The sequence below is a fragment of the Epinephelus moara genome, chromosome 12 (genome assembly GCF_006386435.1).
Source record: "Epinephelus moara isolate mb chromosome 12, YSFRI_EMoa_1.0, whole genome shotgun sequence".
NCBI lineage: Eukaryota > Metazoa > Chordata > Actinopteri > Perciformes > Serranidae > Epinephelus > Epinephelus moara.
In genome coordinates this window covers 27,826,569-27,845,363 of record NC_065517.1, presented here as the reverse complement: position 1 = coordinate 27,845,363, position 18,795 = coordinate 27,826,569, and the positions used below count along the sequence as shown (strand labels likewise).

At 39.1% G+C, this 18,795-nt stretch overlaps 1 protein-coding gene across 1 annotated transcript; it reads left to right on the top strand.

Annotated features, from left to right (window-relative positions):
- Nucleotides 1–982: 982 nt before the first annotated feature.
- On the top strand, nucleotides 983–18,703 carry LOC126398629 (N-lysine methyltransferase SMYD2-B-like). Its single transcript, XM_050058123.1, has 12 exons — nucleotides 983–1,216; nucleotides 7,390–7,453; nucleotides 8,847–8,957; nucleotides 9,065–9,125; nucleotides 10,149–10,273; nucleotides 12,267–12,334; nucleotides 13,062–13,164; nucleotides 15,849–15,959; nucleotides 16,082–16,202; nucleotides 16,422–16,596; nucleotides 16,699–16,807; nucleotides 18,391–18,703. The coding sequence occupies exons 1-12, from the start codon at nucleotides 1,047–1,049 to the stop codon at nucleotides 18,469–18,471; spliced, it is 1,299 nt and encodes a 432-aa protein (XP_049914080.1). The 5' UTR covers nucleotides 983–1,046; the 3' UTR covers nucleotides 18,472–18,703.
- Nucleotides 18,704–18,795: the final 92 nt, after the last annotated feature.

Sequence of the window (18,795 nt, the reverse complement as noted above, 5' to 3'; positions counted from 1 at the left end):
CGTCCGAAATCATGAAAAAAACATCATAGTATAGGAAGTCGTCCAAAGTCATGAAAACAGTCAAAGTATATAGCATGTCATACAAAATCATGAAAAAAGTCGTAGTATAGTAACTTGTCCAAAATTATGAAAAATATCATAGTATAGCAAGTTTTCCAAAATCATGAAAAAACATCATAGTATAGCATGTCGTCCAATATCATGATAAAAGTCATAGCATAGCATGTCGTCCAAAATCATGAAAAAAATCATAGTATGGGATGTCGCCTAAAATTATGAACGAAAGTCATAGTATAGCATGGTATGAAATAAAAAATCATAAGAGTCAAAGTATAATATGCCATAATTTTTTTTATTAAATAGTCATAGTATAGTATGCCATAAAAATGTTCATAAAACAGTCATAGTACAGAATGCCATAGAAATAGTCCATAGTATAGTGTGCCATAAATGTTTTCATTAAACAGTCACAGTATAGGAAGCCATAAAAAGTTTACATTAAATAGTCATTGTATAGCCTGCTATAAACATTTTCACAAAACAGTCATAGTAAAGTATGATCATAGAGTATGACATATAATTTTTCATTAAGTAGTCATAGTATGGCATGCCATTAAACGTTTCTAAATTAAATTACATAAAATAGTCTTATTATAATATGCCATATATTTCTATAATTTAGTTTTTTTTTTAAAAATCACATGATATACTGTGTAATTATTAAAAAGTCATAGTATAATATGCCATTAAAATTGTCATAGTATAGCATGTCATAAAAATGATCACAGTATGCCATAAAACAATCAGTTTTAAAAACACACTACATGGCTTCCTAATTCAGCGTTTGGGTGCCATAATAAAAGAGAAAATGTTTTCTTTAACCAAACTGCAGCCAGGCTCATTCTGTGCCTTTGGATGCCTCAATGAACTATTATTGGGCGGGGGACGCCCCAATTCTTGGAGCTGAGGGGCCACATCCCACTTTATTCCCGGGTCCTTGTGAGTGAAGGGGTCAGTTTGGAGAAAGACAAGCCGAGGGAGGCACCATGACGGGCAGCATCGAGGGACTGGAGAGGTTTGATAGTCCTGGTAAAGGGCGAGGTCTCCGTGTTACCAAACCCTTTAAAGTTGGAGAGCTGCTGTTTTCCAGTCCGGCGTACTCTTTTGTGTTGTCAGCAAAGGAGAGAGGCTATTACTGTGAGTTCTGCTTCACCAGGTAAAGGCGGGTTATTTTTATTCCCACTTGCCGTGACATCGTTTTTCTTTCTGAATTCATTCATTTGAGCGTATCACAACTGTTGTGATGAAAAGCTACCTGACACCATGTGGCTACATATCCTGCACCGCCTCATGACACATGATTATTTACCGGATCTCCAAACATACGGTGATGGCACCACACGCACGCACGCACGCACACACACACACACACACACACACACACACACACAGGCTCTTTGACATGAAAATGTCACCCCATCTATTTTGGTTATCTGGTTCATGTATATCCTGTTCCAAAAGTCTACATGCCTTCTCTGACCCGCTGTGGGAGTGCACCAATGGTAAACATGTGCAAATGATTTTCTTACCTGAACATCATGATTATTAGGGTACATAAAACTTTGTTATTTAATTCTATCTGTAGCTGTAATTAATGAAGAGGCTATACAAAGAATATCTCTGGTGATAAACTTTACAAACACATTCCATTTTATCAGGCATTTAAATCAGTTCCTGGAGTGATCATGTGGTGAGGTAATCAAGCAATCCATAGGTTTATATCATCTAATCTTCATTGTGTTTGCTCGCCAAATATAAAAAATTTTGTTACAATTTTTAAGCTGATATATTTTGAATATTTAGCTCATTTCCCTCACATTTGAGACAAAAATACATGAAAAACATGCAATATATGATTGTTAACAATACGTTTATATGTAAAAAAAAAAAAAGAAAAAAAAAAAGAAAAAAGATACATTTAAATGTTAAATCTAAATATTAATTTGAATCGAAACATTAAATCAGAGTTTTAATGTAGAAGTCTAAATGTCAAATTTGAAAAATTTAAACTGAATTTAAATGTTCTATCAAAATTTAAATGTTTAATTTAATGTTTTTTAAATGTTAAATTGAAATATTGCATCAAATCTAAATTTCAAATATTAAAACAATCCAAATGTTACATCTAAACGTTAAATCGTAATCTTGAATATTGAAGCTAAATGTTGAATCATAATCCTAAATATTAAAATTTTGACCTAAATGTTGAATCTAAATCTAAATATTAAATCTTGATCTAAATGTTGAATGTAATTGTTGAATCTTAGTCTTAAATATTGAATCTAAATGTTGAATCTTAATCTTAAATGTTAACTCTAAATGTTAAATTGAAATATTGCATCAAATCTAAATTTCAAATATTAAAACAATCCAAATGTTACATCTAAATGTTAAATCCTAAATGTTAAATTGTAATCTTGAATATTGAAGCTAAATGTTGAATCATAATCCTAAATATTAAAATTTTGATCTAAATGTTGAATCTAAATCTAAATTTTAAATCTTGATCTAAATGTTGAATTTAGTTGTTGAATCTTAGTCTTAAATATTGAATCTAAATGTTGAATCTTAATCTTAAATGTTAACTCTAAATGTTAAATTGAAATATTGCATCAAATTTATGTTAAATTTCAAATATTAAAACTAAATTTAAATGTTAAATCAAATTGTAAATGTTAAATCTTAATAATAAAATTAAATTTAAATGTTAAGTCTTCAAATGCTAAATCTAAATGTTAAATCTAAATGAGTTGCTGAATATGGGCCAGGGGACCCATTTAAATTCAACATTTAGATTTAGATTCAGATTTTACATTTATATTTTACATAAATAGATTCTTAGCAAATACATTCAACATGTTTTACATGAATTTATTTCTCAAATGTCAGGAAAATTAGCTAAATATTCAAAATATATCAGCAAAAAATTGTAACTTAATTTTTAACCACAGCCTCAAGTGACCTTTTTAAACAGTTATTACATTGTAATGTTTCATAAAATAAACACACAGCAACAACAACAAAAAAAAAAGCAATAATTTATTGATAATAAATTACAATTCTTCCACCAAGTACTGTAGTTTTTCAGCAACATTTAGCAGAATGGTTGCCTGGCAACATACAGACACAGTGGAAAGTGCAGTGCTTTACTAATCTGTGGTAACATGGGGTACATCCCAAGTCCCTTAAAATTACTACTAACCACCTAACCTAACCACCTTACCTAACTGTTTAGTCCCTCCCACTTAGGAAAACATGCAAGGAGTCAGGAGTTAGGAGTGAGGAGCGATTGCTGATTAAGAGACATGAGACGGCCTTATTCTGAAGCGTCACGTAAAGCGACGTCCTTTTCTGATGACATCCCAAGTCACATTATATTCGCTGATCAAAGCCGTAACCCCCACCCCCCGCCATCATGACTTTGGTCACACACTTTTGCATGTATTACCATTGTTACTGAGTCATTTGTCGAAGTTTGTCACAATCAAAGAACGGTCTGTAGCCCTGCCACTGTCACTGTGATGAGCATCATTATCATCATTATTATTATCATCATCATTATTATCACTATTATTAAATCCACTTGCCATCATTCAACAAGTCAGCTGCTGAGTGAATAAGACATATCAGACCTGTCAGTCTACCTCAGTCAATTCAATTTTATTTATAAAGCCCAGTATCACAAATCACAATCTGCCTCACAGGGCTTTACAGCATACGACATCCCTCTGCCCTTTTTTCCCCCCTTTAACGGGGGGACAAAACAGTAGAAACCTCAGGAAGAGCAACTGAGGAGGGATCCCTCTTCCAGGACAGACAGACGTGCAATAGATGTCGTACAGAACAGATCAGCATAATAAATTAACAGTAANAGTCTTGCACGAAATATCATTAACGTTACTCTTTGTAGTCACGTAGGCATGTGAATTACAACGTTTTATTGCAAAGAATGCATGTAACAGGTACTGTTTCTCCGCCATCTCGTTCAAATGAGCCAGACGTAGGGGGCGGGTATTTATACGTCAGGGCCTCAAGCTGAAAAAAGACTTCCTGTTAGGAACCTCTCGTGTTACCTTACTCATCGCACCTAACAGATCCCTCCTAACTCCTAACGCTAACTCCTTACTGGCAGGAATAAGAGACATGAGACGGCCTTAAAGATGGCAGACTTCGAACGACTTCCGGTTCAAGTAAGGAGTTAGGAGTTAGCAGTATAAAATAAGAGACTTGGGACGTACCCCTGGAGCTGCAGAAGTTCACCTAAATGGGCTCTAGTATAGTTAATGTTAGGATAAAGGAAAGGAAACAAGTTTTCATCTTGTTGCAGTTACATTATAACCGAATATCTATGATAGGTTGGTCTATTATGCATGTTCTACTTTCCCATAGCTGTTACAGTGCAGCCCTGTTACTTGGTGCGTAACCAGCACTATAACAAAAATCATGTCTTTACAACATAGCGAGAGGAAAGTGAGCATAGTAGGCTGAAAATAAAACATGCAAGCTAACTGAAGCTACATTGTTAACTTAAATAGATGGTGGTGTAGTTTGTCTGCTTTGGATGGAGACAAATGGCTGGTAGATTGGGCAGCACCCACAGCAAAGTGACAGGACACAGTGGGTTATAAATCCCTGTAGGCTTCCTTTGATTCTTTTGTATCATCTTTGTGGGTTTTTTTTATGCATTTATTGAAGGACAGCGTTGCATACGACCACTCTTGTCCAAGCAGATGGTAAATGACTATGAATGATAGGTGACTAATTGGCGCACTAACACTGACATTGTAATGCTGCCACAACAGCTTTGAGCAAGCCTCAGTCAATCATAATCAAGGACTGGAACTATCCATTTTATAGTAACGATAACAATCAGCTACAGTCTAAGCTGTCCTATAATTTTCTTTGTGCTGTAGTCTACAGGTTGGTATGGATGCATCTGTGGAGAGATCAATAGGCCAGCATACAAGTGATTAGTAGTGTGTGCACAGTAGTGTGTGATTCACACTGAAGCTACTAGGGCTGCCTCTGTCCTTGTCGACTGATAGTCGTCATTTATGGCCGTTAGTTGACTAGTTGCCTACATGTTTGCAATATTAATTTAGTTACTAAATTATGTCCTCCTGAGACCCTGTGTCCTCATACTAGGACATTAAATTTTGGGTTTACTGGACCTTATACTTCATTCTGCTTAACTTAGGCCTATTGTCCTCGTTCATGGACACTTCTTCGTGCCATCTAGTGGTAGTAAGACCACAATACACCAGTCCTTGTAAAAACAAGATGGCAGCCATCTCTGCCAAGTCAGTCTGCAGCTGACCCCGACACAAATATGGACAAGGTACAAAACCTGATCAAATTTAATGGTTGACACTTGTTTATTTAGGACTAATGACGTTTGTAGTTTGATATGCCAGACAAATTTTATCAATTTTACAACGGTAACAAAGTAAGACGCTGTTTATCAGAAAGTACTCGTTTGAAGACAAGGAATTTATCATCAGCTCGTTGAAGGATATTGGGTTGTTATTATCGTCTTGTTTGAGGATATAGGGACTTTATTATAGTCGATAATGTGTAGTTTTTTTTATACTTATCAGATCCTACTAGTCCCAAATAGCTAGGAGAAATTAAAAATGTGAACCAAACAAAAGCTCAGGTCTCAGGAAGTTACATTTTGGGCAGGGCAACACAATGGTTTGAGTTGAAGGTGTGAGAAAGAATAGTATCAGTAACATTGTTAACACTGTGCTACATTACAGAGAAATACAAAACCGTACTAATGAACCTTCATTAATATAGGCCTATATTTTATCTACAAGTGCACGTCACACACTGAGCGAGCCGCCTGTTAATGACGCTGTCCGCAAAGCAGTAATGATTGTGCTAAGTGGCTAATGGGCATGTAGCTACTTACATGTTTCAGATGATACGTCATGTTTGCAGTCGACCAATGAAGATGAGTTTACATATCACCTTGGGTTCGTCCTTCACCTTCTCAAAATGATCCCACACTTTGGATTTCCTGCCCGACATGTTATTAACTAGCCTGTGGAATAACTGCAGGTACCAGCCCTGGAAATTAATGTGACTCCTGTCTGACTACTGAGCGTGGCCACTTCCTGTCTCTGTCCTTTCAAATTAAATTCCCACATGGTCCAGTCATATAGGCCCACATGGTCCAGTCATATAGGTTTTGATTTATTTTGACAAAGCGCAGCTCCTAATAGAGTTTCAAGTTTGTTTGTTTTTTCTGCAACTAAGCAACCAATGAAATCTTGCCGACTAATGACCTTTCTGGTTGACTAACGTTTGGTAACCAGGAGGCAGCCCTACTAGTTACTAAAATTTGTCCTCTTTGAATCCTTCAATGACATGTTCTTGCTTTAATGTTCTTCCTTTAAACCGAAAAGTTGGTTATTAAGTGGACAGTTTGGATTCTGGATTGGATTCAACTATCAGGTGACAGAAATTACACATTTAAAAAGCATCACCTGCTTTTTTTCTCAATGGCAAACTACTGTAACTCTACCCCTAACCTTAGTCTTGCGGTTACCCAATTCAAGCTCTGTGACCTAGCTGTGACTTCCGAAAGCCATTCAGCATAACCGAACGTAAATATGACATCAGTCTTGCATAAATAGACCTTGTTAATGTCAGAGAGATGTCTAGAGGACTTTTGCAGATACAGTTATAGACAAAGCATTGTTTCATCATAGAAGATCAGTGATGTTTGATACAGCTCAGCATGTAGAGCGGAGACTCTGCATGGCTGAGCCAGTCGTCAGCGTGAAAGTTGCAGCTACACTTTACATCATGCAGTGTGTTCCCAGTTATGTTTACCCAACACTAAGCTGCTTGTTGGACTTGGCCCGACAACAGTAGGTGTCTTAAAATTAAATGAGTGGACTTTTGGACCGCTTAACTTTTCAATGTAGAGAGACAGCTGGTCAGTTATAAGGTCAGCTCTATTAATACCACAGAACGGTTTAAAGCTCTTCATTGCTATCAGTTACGACGGGCCAACAGCAACTGCTGCTTCTTGTCTCAGAGTAATGCAGCAGGATGTTTAATAAATGTCCGTACACACACTGAGGCACACAAGCAGCTAGATACTCACATACAGATTCATTCACAACACTGAAGTGTGATATCTGCAGTCAGATGTTTTGTATGCAGGTTTGAATCCACTGAGCTCTAATGATGGTTGACTGTTGTTTGTGTGTCTAGAGAAGTAAATTATTTAAAGATGTGTGAGGATATTTCAACAACTTTTTAATCATATGCTCTTTGCTTTCCATAAGCTAATAAACCTTGTTTCGTCAATCACAGGAAAGAGGGTTTGGCAAGATGTGGGAAATGCAAGAATGCCTTCTACTGCAACGTGAAATGCCAGGTAGGAAAACAGCTGAAAAGGTTAAAGTTTACGATAATGTATTGTTAGTTAAACAGTGATAAAACCAGGCCCACACCTACATTGGGCTAGCTCTGGATGTAAACTTAATACAGTAGGAACCTTCTCGAAACAAGCCACATCTTAACTGACGGAAATTCACTGTATTTAAAAAAAAAAAAAAAAAAGGTGTCTTTGACAAACTTGACACCTTTGCGAATCATTTGCTGTCCATTCAGAGTGGACCCGTGACCCACTTTTGGAGCACAACCCACCAGTTGGGAACAACTGAGCTAAGGCATCAGTTAGCACCAACTATGTTGGCATAGCTTGTCAAGAAGGGGGCTTATTAATGTTCTAAAGTTAGTTAGTTAAAATTTTGATAAGAGGAACAACTGTGGCATGGCTGTTTTCAAAGGGCCATGCAGCTCTTTAGCCCATCTCCAGTGGCTCCCAGTGGCTTTGACAAAAAAAATTACCAGTATATGAAAATGATTAACATTTTAATTTTTATTAATCATCGTTGTAAGCCTAAAGTGATTCTTACATTCTTTAATTTCAAAAGTGTCAAAGAGCCAATACAACAACAACAACAAAAAATTAACATTTCATGAACTTAAGTGTGCGCCATACCTCTTGGACCTGGCGCCTTTTCATCAAAATTTTGCCGAACCTAAACAGTGGCAGCTAGTTTTGAGTCTCCTTGTCTAGGCTAGCGAAGGATTCCAAATCCAAAAAAGAAAAAGTCTCGGAGGAAAAAGAGAATTTAATGTGTGTGGATAGATTTGTTTGCTTTGCCTACCAATGCTGCAAAGTAGAAGTACCAAATAATCATAAATAGCCCACTTTAGACCTATTAATAATGTTGATAGGCTAATTGAGTCACCCTAGAAAAGATTGCTGACCCCTAGTCTACACAGATAAGATAACCAGTAATATTAACTGTAAAAAAAGGAGAAACCAAAGTACGACAGTATGCAATTCCTTGACTCTCATATTGACAGTGTGTTCGACTAGCCTATATTCTACTGGCCACCCCAGTGAAAAATTTCTGGGGGCATCACTGGGTGCTTAGAGAGCATTACGCTGCCATATGCAATGAAATGAAATCAGAGAGGGGGCTGAGCAGTCAATGAATGGGTCAGTTTGCACGTGGAGGAGTAAGGGAAACATTAGATTAACACAGTGTGGAGTCACATCTCATCATGCTGCTTAATGCCTCAGCTGGTAATATAGCTCAGGGGCCATATATGCCAACTATTAAGCTTCTTGTTGTGGTGGGAATGAAACTGTAAATATTTGGCTCTGCTGTAGATTCTCACATCTGAATCTGCTTTAAACTCCAGGGTTGCTTTTCTCGTGTGCTGTTATAACATTAATGTGTGTTTGTGTGTAGAAAGGGGACTGGGCCATGCACAAGCTGGAGTGCTCTGCCATGACTGCATTCGGAAAGAACTGGTGCCCGTCAGAGATGTCTCGCCTGGTGGCTCGGATCCTCGCCAAGAAGGTTGGCAAGAAGTTAAAAAAAGACACCCTGTCCTCTTGGAGGGTTTTCTGGCAACGTATTTGTGGTTCAATAAGGTCATTTCTGTTAATCATGGCTGTTTTCCACAGAAAACACAGAAAGAAAGATGTGTGTCTGAGAGGATCTTGCTCATAGACGAGATCCAATCACGTGAGTAACTGCTCCTTTAACACGTGCGTGATTTGGAAAGTATCGGATTCAGTACAAAGTGTTCGGAGACTCTGAGTTTGTACTTCAGTCTTAAGTGTCCCCTAGATATCCCTCTTAAAAAAAGCACAACCCATTCAGATAAGGCTGAGATAAACACCCAGGGCCACATCTATATATATCCTATAGATGTGGGTCGAATGGCCATAAGACAGTGTACAGGAGCAGGAGAACACAGTGCTGACTGCATGGGTAAATGTTGTTGGATTGAGTAGTCATTGCTTTGAGGTACAGTTCAAAACCATAAAAAACTATATAACATAATATTTCCTGACGTTAAAGAAAAGAGTGAATATGATGAATATGGCAGACATTTCTATGGCCAATATCTCAAACACTTGGCAACTCACACCAAACCAATCTAGACCTATGAATAACACTACAGTTAAGAGGGAAAATATGACTTTAGATTTGGGGGTGAACTGTCCCTTTATTGCAGTACGACACCCTGTAACTAACACTGGGAAGAAGAAGAGCCTGGTTATGTAAGCTGTTAAAAACAGTTTCCTCAGTTTGCCAATGTTTGTTATTTTGATCTTAGGTGTCTGCATGTCTGTGTCGGGGGGGAAAAGTTCAGCTCTCCTATAAAACGCAGAGTCAGTGTTACTGTCTGATGTATAAAATAATTTGAGTCTAGTGTTACAGATCAAGAGCAAGACACACACACACACACACACACATTCTGGCAGTTTGTTGTTTATGGACGATGTGGTGACAGTGCGTCCCTGCTCTGGCATAGTGAGCATGACGAAGGAAAGAGAGCTCTCCATCCTTGTCTATTTACAGGCAGAGATTATCAGACTGTCCCTGATGAAAACTTATCCAAACAAGAACATTAAAGAAATTTGACATGATTTACCTATAGCAGCAAGACCTCGCAAATAAGGCTTCCTACCCTGGGTTATACAAATACACATTTGATGAGTATACAGTAAATGCTTATTCTGTCCTCTCTTCCCCCAACAGACATAGAGGACATTGATAATGACAAAAGGGAAATGAATGAGGCAGAAGTTGCCGGACTGCATCGTTTTTTCTCCAAAAATTTGGAGTTGCCCGACCACAAAGACCTTCTCACACTCTACTCCCAGGTACTACAATCACATAATCAAAATTACTGGTGATAATAATACTTCTTCTTTTCTGTCCGCATACTGTGGTATTAACAAGTTGCTTGTTCATGATTTCCCCTTTTACCACTTGCGTTTAAAGCTGTGGTAGGCAGTTTGATTATGGCAAAAATTCCATAATAAACTTTGAACATATTGTATTTCAGCTGATCTGAAAAAGATATAGACTTCTGCTCCTCCTCTTGGCTCTGTTTTCAGGCTTTAGAAAATCTAGGTCATGCCAGGAGACTTTTGCCAATCACAGGTCACTTCAGAGAGAAGGCACTTCTATTGGCTGTTCTACAAATGTTCAGTGAAAGCCTGATTCAGTGGCAAAGAATCCTGCAGAGAAATGTGCTATTCCAGCATCGGCAACAACTGCCTACACTGCAAAGTAGCCCAAACAAGGAAGACAGATGTATCAAAATGAAAATCTAAGAGTCTGATGATAAACAAAATAAAACACGTGTCAGTATCGGCGCAGCATTTCAGAGATGGAGAGAAAACGTTGACAATTATTTAGCCTTTTGCTAACTGGAGCCAAAGGCTGACAGCTGCAGCTTCAAGTTCACATTTATGTAGCTAACATTAGCTAGAGCCTCTAACCACAGTGTGTTGTATGCCTCAATCCCTGCCGCTATACAAGAGGAGAGTGGGCAGCAGTTCCAGGGAAAGACCCCCAGTCAGCGGCTGCAGCCACCCGAATCCAGTCAGCTCAAACCGCATCTCTGAAGAACCGGACAGCTCCAAACTTTCTGTTGCTGCTGTTACACCAGTTAAGGGGGTTTTATACTTCTGCATTGAATTGACGCTCTACCTACGGCGTATGAGCTGCGTCGACGTAGAGCCTATGCTTTACCCTGCACTGTACCCTGACGTGCACCTCCCAGAAATGTAACTCCATGTCGCGGTGACGCAGACCTCCTGTCTGTTTCTGCAAGCTGAAACCATTTCCCTCAGTGGAAACGAAGCTTTTATTTACTTTAATGTCACAGATAAGAGACAATAATTGTGAAGACAATAAAGCCTCCACAAAAATAGCATTTTAAGTCTATTTTGTGATTTATCCTGGCTTCATATGAGCAGAGGAAATCTCCACTCATTGCTAGGCTAATTTATACAGTGTACAATGCCATAGGCTTGTGCTAATAACGTTAGCATGTTACATTTGTTTGGGAGATGTGTTTAGTATAAGACAGTTGTTTTGTCAGTGAATGTTGTGAGTTGTAATGGAGCTAAATTTTGTAATGTTACCTTTGTTAAATGTTGCTGTCGTCCCTGGCTTCATATGAGAATAGGAAAAGTCCACAAGCCACTAGGCTAATTTATATAATTTAAAATGCCATAGGCTTGTGCTAAAAACATTAGCATGTTGTATTTGTGGGGAAAATGTGTCCAGATAAAGACAAGTGTTTGTCTGTGAATGCTGCGAGTTATAGTGAAGCTGATTTGTGTGCTTGTGTTTGCAATTGTTGCCATTGAGCCATGTTTAATGTGTGTTTAATGTGTGTTTTGAATCAACTAAACTTTCCAGCACTTAACAGAAACCCCACCGCCAGCTAGTGTTTTGGAGGTGTAACTGCAGAGTGACAGAGACACTCCACTGCACAAATATAAACGCTTACAATGGCATAGGCCAAGTGAGTAGGCTACAGCATAGGCTCTGCATAGAGCTGATGCACAAGTATAAGTCCTGCTTTAGACCCGGCGCAAACGGTGCTGGGGGGTTTGCGCTGGCTGAATTCGAGCTGCTACCGCTGCCGTTCTCATCTGGTGGGAGGGGCCTAGGACAGATAGGGAAGAGTTGCAGGAGGAGGCTGAATTTTCAAATTGTGACTTTTTTTCTTTGCCATTTCTGCCTACCAAAGCTTTAAGAAGAAAGAAATCACAGCAGATAATATATAATTTGATGTAAAACAGGCAAAAGCTTGAATATATGTATTTGAATTCTCTTCCTGTGTCATTTATTCAACAGGTTGCCTGTAATGGTTTCACTATAGAAGATGATGAACTGTCTCACATGGGTACTGCAGTCTACCCAGAGTAAGAAGGAAAACTCACATGCATACATTCAAGCACATTTTCATTATCTGCAGTGTTTCAGCACCACATGTAAAGGTACGCTGTACACAGTACATTCTCCCCCTGTCCTTTACAGCTTCTTTTGTGTTTCTCAATGTTACTGTTTTTCTCTAGTTTGGCTTGTTTGGACATGTGCTAGCTCCTTCGTTTTATTTTGGGACATTAGTCATTTGATTTGGAGTCCAGTTGTTGTTCTTGAAATAAACAGACTAGAGAAGGACAGCCATGGAAGCTGGATGCAACAGTTAGCTGTGTTTGTTTTTGTTGTAAAGGTCAGCGCTGAGAGCAACATGTAACAGATATCCAAAGAGGCCTGCATTACAATTCCTAACTTTCTTCTCCAGTCGGTCATTTGGTGGTAAAATTGGCTCCCTGCTGTTGGTGAGGCTGTAAAGTTTTAAAACTGGCTGTGTGAAGGTGAATATGCCCTGTTGGCTGCTTTCTAAACTATTTCCAGCCTGCCACCCAGAAAACCGCGAGGCAGCTAACATATTTCAGGGACACTCAAGACTTCTCTCTAGCGTGAACACCACTTATACTTAAGTTATGTCAGTGTTATGTCATGAACAATAACATGTTGGCACCTTTTTCACTGCTCCTACTTCATCCATTGTGAGACAGTAGAGAGCTGAGTTTTTACTTTTATCTGTTTCTCTCATCTCTCTCTTTTGTGTCTATCTCTCCACAGCATTGCACTAATAAACCACAGCTGTCAACCCAGCGTCATAGTCACATATAAAGGGACGTCGGCTGAGGTTCGGGCGGTGCAGGACATGAAGCCTGGAGATGAAGTGAGGAAATGGGACAGCTGCTGTTGGGGGGGTTGAGTTCGGTCTGGGGTTTTTACCCATGTGTGTGCGTATGACAGTTGGTTTGTTACATCAGCCTGCGCCAAGTCCAACGAAGAAGTTTTACTAAATTACTTTTAAACTAGTAAAGATAGTAAATGTTGTATGTTTAAATCACACAATATCTCCTTTTCATCCTCCAGTAATATAGGAATTCATCAACTTTGAATGACGTATAAGCCACACATTAGATTGTGACTGTGTTTTGTGGCACATGGAGTTCAAAGGAATAGGTCAACGTTTTGGCAATACGCTTATTTGCTTTGTTGCCAGGAGCTGGAAATTGCCGCCTGATAAGGTTTTATGCAATGGAAATGTTATCCACTGCTCCAGTAAATAGGAGGAACCTTAGATACGACTTAGCAACAGGAGATATTTCTAGTCCGCTCAGCTCATAGAACTTTTTGGCCCAACTATTAGCCAGAAAGCTAACGTTAGGCTAGCAAGACTCAAAGTCAGTTACGCTGCATACGGTTGACAATTATTAAATAGATTTTGAAAGTATGTTTAACAACAAGACTAGCTAGCTATCCAGCCATTGTCCGCAAATCAATATCAAGATTTTCATGAATAAACAATACGCAATGTGTTAATGTTGGCTGCAGTCTAAAGTAACAGGTTGAATAGTGAATGGGATGTGAAATGATTGCTTAAGTTCAGAGGGGTGGTGAAGTACCTACAGCGTATGTTACAGTCTCTAACCTGTTGTGTTCAGAGGTTGAAACACTGAAGGAACACACTCTGTCGTAAATAAACTGTAAACGGAGACTCTGACTATGTCCCTTACTCAGATTAGAGACAGGCTGATACTGTTACGTAGCTTTGATTTAGAAAGGCGAACAGACAGTTTCACCAGAACTACTTAGAAGGTGTCCATTATAAGTTTTTAACGGACACCCTGCAGCCAATTAGAATCGAGTATTCATCCAGACCATGGTATAAGTAAGGGATAATGCCCGATGAGGTGTCCATTACCAGTTTTTGATGGCCACAGCCATTATTTGGCTTTATCCCCTACTTATCATAGAAAGTAGAGACGGGAAAATCTGCCTGCATCATCTCTATATCACAATAATTGACGCATTATACGTTGCTTGTTTTAATCCATGTAAAAACATGTTTGGGTTTTACAGGGGGTTATTTACCAAACTGGTTCTTGGCTGGGCAATGGGAATCAGGTTGTTACATATGGACAGAGCCAGGTTAGCTGTTTCCCTGTTCCAGTCTTTGTGCTAAGCTAAGCTAAAAGTCTGCTGCAGTTGGCCTTGTATGCATCATACAGACATGAGAAAGGTATAAATCTTCTCATATAACTCTGGACATGAAAAAAAAATAGCCATGTTGCCCAGTTTGTCAAATGCTCCCTCTAAATCTTGAGACAAACTTGATAGGTTGTGGTTCTGGTCTCTGTCTCAACACAGGTGCTGTTAGACTAAATGTAATATGAATGAGATAGTAGCTTAAAAATGGAAAAGGAGACTTGATATCGCGAGACTGAAAGGCTTTGGCATTAGCAGAGTGTGATATTATTGCTGTCGGTGTAGAGTACCAGGTCATTGACAGTTTACTTGTCAGTGTGTCAAGACAACACTGGAAAAGAACAGTGTGTGTGGTTTGAAGGAGGAGGTTTGCTCTCTCTGCCTTAAGTGTTTTCACGCAGGCGAGTGGAAGGGCAGAGAGGTGTGCTCTCGCCACCTTAGGCTTTCCATTCAGGCGCATGGATGAAGCTTTCTGCGTAGGCCCAAAGAAAGGTAGAGTAGCCCCAGGACAGAGCCATACCGCCAAATATAATACTGCAAATGAAAATAAAGTTTTCTTTCTTACAGTTAATATTACTAATTATTGGATGTGCATAGAGTAATACCGGTACAGTTAACATTTTAATTTTCACCACAATCGATCAAACAATATGTATCTATACATGTTAGATCATTCGTTGTTCTTCAAATAGGCTGGTTGTCTTTTTCTTTACAGAAGACAAATAAACAGCTTTAATTTGAAGGAGTACAGTGATTGTAAAGAAAAAAATATTCACTGGGAACAAGCCTTCTCAAGTTTAAAAACACCGCACAGAAGCCTCCAATAATTTTCAATTAGTGTGAAGGAGGGGAGGTGTGTCAGGTTGGCCGTGGCTCCGTGATCCCTTGGCAATCGCAGTATACTCACTACAGTAAACTAGATCAGTGGTTCCCAATTGGGATCCAGATTTTTCCTTACTCATTAGTTCAAGGTCCACACAGTTTGATATATTCACCTTCATACTTGAATTTGGACATGTCATCAAGCTAGTTTGTTGTCTCTGTCAAGTAGCTGTCTGTTAGTCACTCACTCGACAGTGGGAAACGGCACTTCAAAGTAAAAGCTCTGTGCTGGAAATTCACTGTACCGAGTCACTTGTGGTCTATTCAATTGCGACCCACCAGTTGGGAACCACTGAACTAGACTACACAACTGGATGCAGCAGCTGAATAAAGAGGCCAGTGGGCTTATTTTCAGACTGAGACCTGCAGATTAGGGACCTATCTGGCAGGGAATTAAGATGTTCAGTTAAGAGAGAAAAAAAATGTTAAGGAAGGAAAGTGTGCATTATTTAAGATTCTCATGTGCTGTGTGCTACTCCCCTCTAGGTGCTCATCAGCTACATAGACCTCCTCTATCCAACAGACGAGCGCAACAACATGCTGAGAGAGTCCTATTACTTCATCTGTGAGTGCCAGGAGTGTAAAACCAGGTCCAAGGTGAGTCACTGCAAGAAGTACTGAGTGGAAAAAAGACTGAATCATACAATTGCTAAAAATTTAGAAACAAAACTTCATAGTTTGGTTGACTGTCATGTTCTGTGTCCTGTCTTCACCCCCAGGACAAGGCAAAGTTGAAAGTACATAAGCGGATCGATCCCATCGAGCCAGACGTCATCAGCAACATGGTGCGCTACGCCAGGAAAACCATGAGAGAGTTCCGAGCCCTTAAACACATGAAGAATATCCTTTAATGTCACTGAATAACACTGTCTGTTGTGCTGCACAATTCATCTGCACAATTTAATTTAAGAACACCTGCAGGTACGTTCAATGCTTATTAAGCTTTCTCATGTAGATGTTCAGCAAAGTAGCTTTCCAGACTCTAGAACATCTGTTTATATGATCAGAGGCTCTTTGAAGTGTCAGCTTGTGGTGATGCATACCTTGACTCAGTGGCACCCCCTAGTGAGTTGCTGGAGATGTGTGAACAGAGCCTGGAGGAGATGGGAGCCGTCTTTGATGACGCCAACGTCTACATGCTCCACATGATGTACCAGGCCATGGGGGTCTGTCTCTACATGGAGGATCCAGACAGAGCTATCAGATACGGCGAGAAGATCCTCAAACATTACAGGTGATGACAAACTGTGAACTCTGAAAATATAGATATAGATATCAATAAAATACATTACCTTGTATAATTACCTGATTAATGTATGCTCTCTGTCCAATGCAGCAAGTTGTATCCACCCTACTCTCTGAATGTGTCCTCCATGTACCTGAAGCTGGGCAGGCTGTACATGGGCTTAGACAGGCACTCCGAGGGCGTCAGCGCTCTGAAGAAGGTAACTGAACTCTTACATCGGACTTCCATACTTAAATACAGCAGCTACAGAGCACTTCTATCCAAGTAAACAATAGTAAACACTGTTTTATGGAGGAAAAATCATTAGGCCCGGGTATCATTTCAAATTTTATTATGATATTAGTTTTAGTACTGATACCAACACATTTTCCAACACCTTACTGAGAGAAATATGAACAAATCCCTTGTTTTAATTTAGCAAAAGCAGCCGTCTTTTCAGGTGTTAAAGGGACAGTTCACCCCCCAAATATTTTTTTTTTCGCTTACCTGTAGTGCTATTTATCAATCTTATTTCAATAGTTTTTATGTTATTTATAAGGACGATGCACATTAATCAACATTTCTGTAAATGTGCCAGTGTTAGCCAGCTGGCTAATTTTTAACTGCAGTCCTTTAGCAAGATGTTTTGAAACCAATACAAGGATAAACCTCACAGGACAAAGACAGCATAAAGCAATAAAGCATAAAGCAATTAGACTGTCAGGACTGAACAGAAGCTTTGCAAAGCAACAGCAGACATGCAAGCAACACGAAGCGCCAACACACAGACTAGCATTACATTCAGCTACATAGATAAAACACAATAGTCATGTGTATGGTCATATGCATGTATGCAACACACAAGCCATGCGACAGAAAGTTACCTATGCTATTAATAAAAATAGACATTTCATACATACCCATGTAAAGTTGGCTGCCTGGCAACGGGCAAGGACTTAAAGCAAGTTAGCAGCATGTACGCAAGGAATAACAACAGTGTTTCGGTGATTAGAAATGTTCACGTGTGATTGTCTGAGTGGTGTGAGTCGCCGAGTGTGGGAGATATCAGCCATAGAGATGTCTGCCTTCTCTCAAATATAATGAAACTAGACGGCACTCGAAAAAAAACAAAATCATTTAAGCTCAACAGCAGTGTCTCTTTCCCGAAATCATGACCCAGTTACTCAAGATAATCCACAGACCTTGTTGTAAGCAGCTTCATGTAGGAATTATTTTCTCTCTACTGAACTACACCCGTCAATCATATCACTGCGCAAAAGGAGGTGTGCATCTACTCACGGATGAGAGGCTAGCTCCTGTGCTTGTGACAGTGCGAGATGTTAACATTAATGTCGTCCTCCTTGGCTAAGCTGTAATATTAGCTGTGCTAAGTGAGCTAACAGTAGAGGCACACTTTGCCATCTAGTTAGTAGCTAGTATTATATTCAAGAGAAGGCAGACATCTTTACAGCCGTATCTCCAACACTCGGCAACTCACACCAAAACAATCTAGACTGATAAACAGCACTACAGTTAAGAGAAAAAAAAATTTGTACTGTCCCTTTAAACGTTGTCTAAACATAAGCAGCGGCTCAAAGAACCTCTGTAAGAAATTTAAATTCTAATCAAGGAATAGGTAATGATCAAAATTTGTGGATGTCAGCTTTCAGTATTTGACAGTTTCAATATTCTGTTTCAAACACGGTGAAGTTGGTTCTAAAAGGTAGTGAAGTTGACACACCCAGCTCTAGAAATCATGTACATATTACAACATTTACCAGTGATATCTGTTTGTGTCCACAGGCACTGGCCATAATGGAGGTGGCTCATGGGAAGGATCACTTCTACTTGACAGAACTGCGCAAAGAGATGGCACAAAAATGAAGAGGATGGGAAAAATGCACTTTCCAGTCATTTTGTTAGTGAAGCAAACATAGAGAGCACTCATGTTTTTATGCAAAGTTATATGCAGTCAGAATAATTGTGAGTTTTGGAAAATGAACTTTACATGTTAGTGTTATGTATGAAAGAACCTTGTAGTTTGTTTAGTGCAGGATGATTTTGTACGAAGCATGCTTTTAATGTTTAAGTTATAAAATCCTACAATGTGAACACTGCTTTTTACTCATGTGTTTTAAGAATTGTTTTCCAAATTGTTAACGCTTTCGTGTGTGTTTTGGCTTGTGACTGACGCATCAGCTGGACCCT